Source organism: Lathyrus oleraceus, chromosome 4 (assembly GCF_024323335.1).
Source record: "Lathyrus oleraceus cultivar Zhongwan6 chromosome 4, CAAS_Psat_ZW6_1.0, whole genome shotgun sequence".
NCBI lineage: Eukaryota > Viridiplantae > Streptophyta > Magnoliopsida > Fabales > Fabaceae > Lathyrus > Lathyrus oleraceus.
The window spans coordinates 82,052,961-82,058,045 of record NC_066582.1 but is presented as its reverse complement, the minus strand read 5'-3'; the positions used below and the strand labels follow the sequence as shown (position 1 = coordinate 82,058,045).

Here is a 5,085-nt window from a genome sequence, read left to right as displayed (position 1 = left end):
TTTACATTCAACTTCTTTTCTTTTGTCACCTTTCTCATTAAAATTATATAAAATAAAAAGTTGTAATTTTATCGCTTAAATAAATTGAAAAAATAGTAAGTAGATCGAGAAAACCGATTCCTTTTCTTTTCGGTCTTTGTCTTGATGACCTAAATAATTTTTTTAATTAAAATAAATTAAAAATAAACAGATATTTATATTAATAATAAAGCTAATAATAATAAAAAATAGATAGTTAGTAATAATCCGCTAGCAACTGTTTTTAAAAATATAATTATATTTATAACATTTCCGATAAAAATTACGCAAGAATTTCATCATTTTGAAGCAATAATACTAAAAATAAATAAAAAAATAAAATCAAATAAAGTAGAATAAAAACAAAAACGTGTAGAAATATTCAATAATTGACTCCATGTCCATTGCTCTATCTCATGCAAACGCTACAAGTCAAATTGGTTTGGTAAACTTAGCTCATTAGTCTCTTCCCACGCGCCTATCTATTTTTCTAACTTTCTTTATTCTTCCAAGTCACAAAACTCGGCAAGTCTAAACACTAATTTCGTTGACCTAACAAATTGTGCTGCATGAAAAACAACACACACCAACACCGCCTTAAACCGTTAAACGTCATCGTTTCACCCCTCTTAGTTCTAGTAAGTTTGTTTTTTTGGTCTATAATCTTGGAGCATCAAAACAACACGCTCCGTATAAACGCAACTCCTCTTTTTTCTCTATAAATACAAACAAAACCACATTTACTTTACAATTAAGTTCTTCTATTTCAGAACAAAAAAAACAAACACGTATCTAGAAAACAGGGGCGACCCAGACCTTAAAGAACACACTACACAACCATGGCCAACAACCTGAATGTTCTTGTTTTTGTTCTTCTTGCAGTAGCAAATCTTCTCCATGGTTCGTTAGCTCAAACACGACACGTGGTTGGTGATACCACAGGCTGGACTATTCCAAACAATGGTGCTTCATTCTATGTCAACTGGGCTTCCAAAAATACCTTCTTAGTGGGCGATACTCTTGGTATGATACAATAGATCTACTCTTTGTCGTTTTGATTCGTTTAACTAATTAATTTAATTAAATTTAAATTTAATTTTGCAGTGTTTAATTTTCCAACCGGACAACACGATGTTGCTAAGGTAACAAAATCAGCTTTCGACGGTTGCAGTGGAGCGAACACTCTTTCTATGTTAACAAACGGTCCAGCTACGGTGACTCTCAACGAAACGGGACAACAATATTTCATTTGTACCGTTGGACCTCACTGTTCTCTTGGTCAGAAAGTGTCTATTAACGTTGTTAAAGCTTCAACTTCACCTGTTTCTGCTCCTAAACCCAGTGCTTCTTCTCCACCAAAACAAGCACCAGTACAAGCACCAGCACCAACCACAGCCACAACCGCTTCACCTTCTCCAGCACCAACCATCACTGCTTCACCATCTCCAGCTCCTGTTACTGGACCTGTTACTTACACAGTCGGTGACACGTTAGGTTGGACTATTCCCTCTAACGGTGCTGCTGCTTATACAGCTTGGGCTTCTCGCAAGTCTTTCAAAGTTGGAGACATTCTTGGTAAGTCATTACTAGAGGCGAAAAATTTGATACCATTTTTTTTGTGAGACATATTAATAAAAAGTTGATTGTATGTTTGGTTATGCAGTTTTTAATTTTCCATTGAAGGCACACAACGTGGAAGAGGTGACAAAGGAAAAATATGGTTCTTGCAGCTCATCTTCTCCGATTGCCACTTTTAGCAATCCACCCGTGAGAGTCACACTTAACAAAACTGGTACTCATTACTTCATCTGTGGTGTTCCCGGACACTGCTCTGCTGGCCAAAAGCTTTCCGTCAATGTTGGTGGTGGCAGCAGCAGCAGCCCCGCCTCGTCACCTTCTCCGTCCGCCTCATCACCTTCTCCATCAGCATCATCACCATCACCTTCTCCGTCAGCATCATCACCTTCTCCTGCCGCCGATGCCACTCCACCTTCCTCCTCTGGTTCTCCTCCACCGTCTTCTACCGTTACCCCTTCTTCTCTGTCTCCAGGTGGTTCTGTCAGCCCTCCTCCTGAGAACTCAGGTGCCGCTTCTCTTGGAGTTGCTGGATTATTTGTCGCAATTCTCTCCGTTGCCGCATCATTTTTCTGTTAAGAGATATGAGATGAGATCCTAGTTAGGAGGATTAATTGTTTTTGATTTTGATTTGTTGGTGTACGTGATTCTTTGTGTTTCTTTTGGCATTGTGTTTTTTTTTGGACACTTTTACAATGTTGTTACTTTCTGTTATTCTGCTACAATTTTGGTTTTACATTTTATTTTTATTTTTTATGAGAATAATAGGTGGTGTACGGTTGTGTTAATATACTAATAAATAAATAAATACTTGTTTTTGAAATAAATACTGCAGTATTATTTATTTAAGGTTGAGATTGTTGTTTTATTATTTTAATTTACAAATCATACCCCTTAATCGATTATTAGTGGTGTTCATGGATGTCTTCTATTTTTGTTTGACTAAAATCGACTACATAGAGTACTTTTTTTTTAAGGGTAAGGATACTCTACCCGAGTACATTAGTAAAATAACTATCATTGGATTATTGATTTTGGTAAAATCACATAGGAAAAGACACATCGATTCTTTTTTTTTCAAATGGATTGGAACGCGTGTCAAGTTAATCTATTTGCTTAATTAGAGTTGTATAAGGTTGTTTTGGTCTGATTCACATTATAAAAATGAGATGGTATTTTTATAATTTAATTGTCGTATTGTCTACTCACAAAATTATTGGGGTCACAAGGGGCGCATCAACATTGGGGTAAATTTATATTGGGTCAAGAGCAACACACAAAGTAAGAGAGACACCACATATTTATCCAAAATTTTAAAGTAATGGATGTACGAGTCTTTTTACTTATAAAGTGTTCAACCTCAATTTTTTTAAGCAATGTGGGGCTTACACAATTCATACTTGTTTCTCAACAATCTCCCTCTCAAATGAGTGCATCCACCATGTTCCCCCTCAAACGGAAGTTATTTCATTCACATACACTTGTACTGTCGTTTGAGAACTACAACGGGGCACGTTGTCTACCCATCACCTTGTCTGGAAGAATTTTGTTACCATGAGTCAATCCATTAATTGAACCATCGATTTTGATACCACTATGATGAGAAATTAACACACAATAATAAACAAATACGTAGCATATATAAATTTCCTTAAACTTGTGAGAACATATGAAGATCAACAACAAACATATGGTAGAAAATACAACAAATAAAGACGCACAAGAACACTAATAGTTTAATGTGGAAAACCCTCATTGTGAGAGTAAAAAACCATGGGTCATGTAAACCTAAGAAATAACTAATATAATAAAATAAGGATACAAGAGAGTCTTAAAGTGGTTCACAAACTAGTGCTAACAACAGAAAAATTACAAAGAAAACTAGCTTACAAATAAGAAACAAGAAGATAAAAGTACCTAAATCTGCATCTTCGGCGTGAAGTCATTATCTCTCAGCTTAGACTTCGTTTTGAAGATTCGAATGGTCAAAAGGTAGACACATGAGCTGCGAACCCGGGCTCCCAAAATGAGCTTAGTGCAATAGTTAACGAATCCATAAATGCTAATTTACTTATACTAGTTGCAGAAAAACAGGAATATGTTTATCTCCTCTTTTCTCTCTTTTGAAGCTAATTTTATGTCTTATTTTCTCTCTCTCTCTCTCTCTCTCTCTCTCTCTCAATCCTAAATTGATTCTCTCCACTTAAATAAGTGAAAATAAATGGGATAATATATTTGGGCTTTTATCGACATAGAAAGGGAGCTCAAACCCAACAATTCCCCCCTTCACAACTATGTGAAGAAAATCGTCACACTGGCGATATCACAACAAACTTCAAACTTCTCTCTTTGTAACGCTTTAGTCATCATATCAGAACCATTATCATCCGTATGAACTTTAGCTAAATCCAATAACCTAACATCCAGAACATCACGTATCTAATAATATCTCACATAAATGTGTTTTGACCTATTATGAAAATTCGAATTCTTACCAATATGAATAACACTTTGATTATCAACAAATAACACATATTTGTCTTGAACGAACTCAAACTCCTGCAAAATTTTCTTCAACCATAGCAACTTTTTACATGCTTCAGTAATGACAATGAACTATTCCCCATGTAGTAGACAATGTTAAACACTTTTGCAATCTAGATTGCCAAGCCATAATTCCCACTGCAAATTTAATCATGTAGCCCGAAGTGGACTTTCTGGAATCAATGTCTACATCTAGATCAAAGTCAGAGTAACCCTCTAAAGTAAGCTTATCTCATCCAAAGCAAAGCGTCAAACAAGTAGTACCACAAAGATACCTTAAAATCCATTTAACAACATTACAATGCTCCCTACATGTATTTGACAAAAAACTACTTATTGTACCAACACTATGTGATATATCTAATATTGTACACATCGTTGCATACATCAAACTACCCACAACAGACACATAAGGAATGCATTTCGTATCAAACGTTTCATCTTCACTTGAAGGAATTTAATTAGAACTCAACTTGAAATGAGTAGCAATATGAGTGCTTACCTTTTAGAAATTTCCATTTTGAATCTTTGCAACACTTTTTCGATATAATATTCTTATGACATCAAAAGTTTTTTCTCCTTTCTGTCACGCATGATTCTAATGCCAAAAATCTGTTTAGCTGCTTCAAGGTTTTTCATGGTAAATGACTTGCCCAACTACTTCATTAACCTATCAATGTTAGAAATAATTTCCCTACAATAAACATATCATCAACATATAACAACGGGATAATGAAGCCATCCTTAGAAAATTTTCTAACAAAGACACAATGATCTGAAGTAGTCTTTTAGTATCCTTGATCACACATAACAGACTAAACTTCTTGTACCACTTCCTTGGAGCTTGCTTAAACTCATATGGACTCTTTCTTAATCTACACACATGATCTTCTTTTCATTTAACTTGAAAACCATCGGGTTGTTTCGTGTAGATCTTTTCCTCCAAAT

General features: G+C 35.1%; 1 protein-coding gene across 1 annotated transcript; it reads left to right on the top strand.

The window, feature by feature from the left end:
• The first annotated feature begins 670 nt into the window (after window positions 1-670).
• On the top strand, window positions 671-2,420 carry LOC127073533 (uclacyanin 1). The gene is made up of 3 exons (XM_051014708.1): window positions 671-1,041; window positions 1,123-1,593; window positions 1,682-2,420. Exons 1-3 carry the CDS (start codon window positions 858-860, stop codon window positions 2,170-2,172), a joined length of 1,146 nt encoding a protein of 381 aa, XP_050870665.1. The 5' UTR covers window positions 671-857; the 3' UTR covers window positions 2,173-2,420.
• The last annotated feature ends 2,665 nt before the right edge of the window (window positions 2,421-5,085 follow it).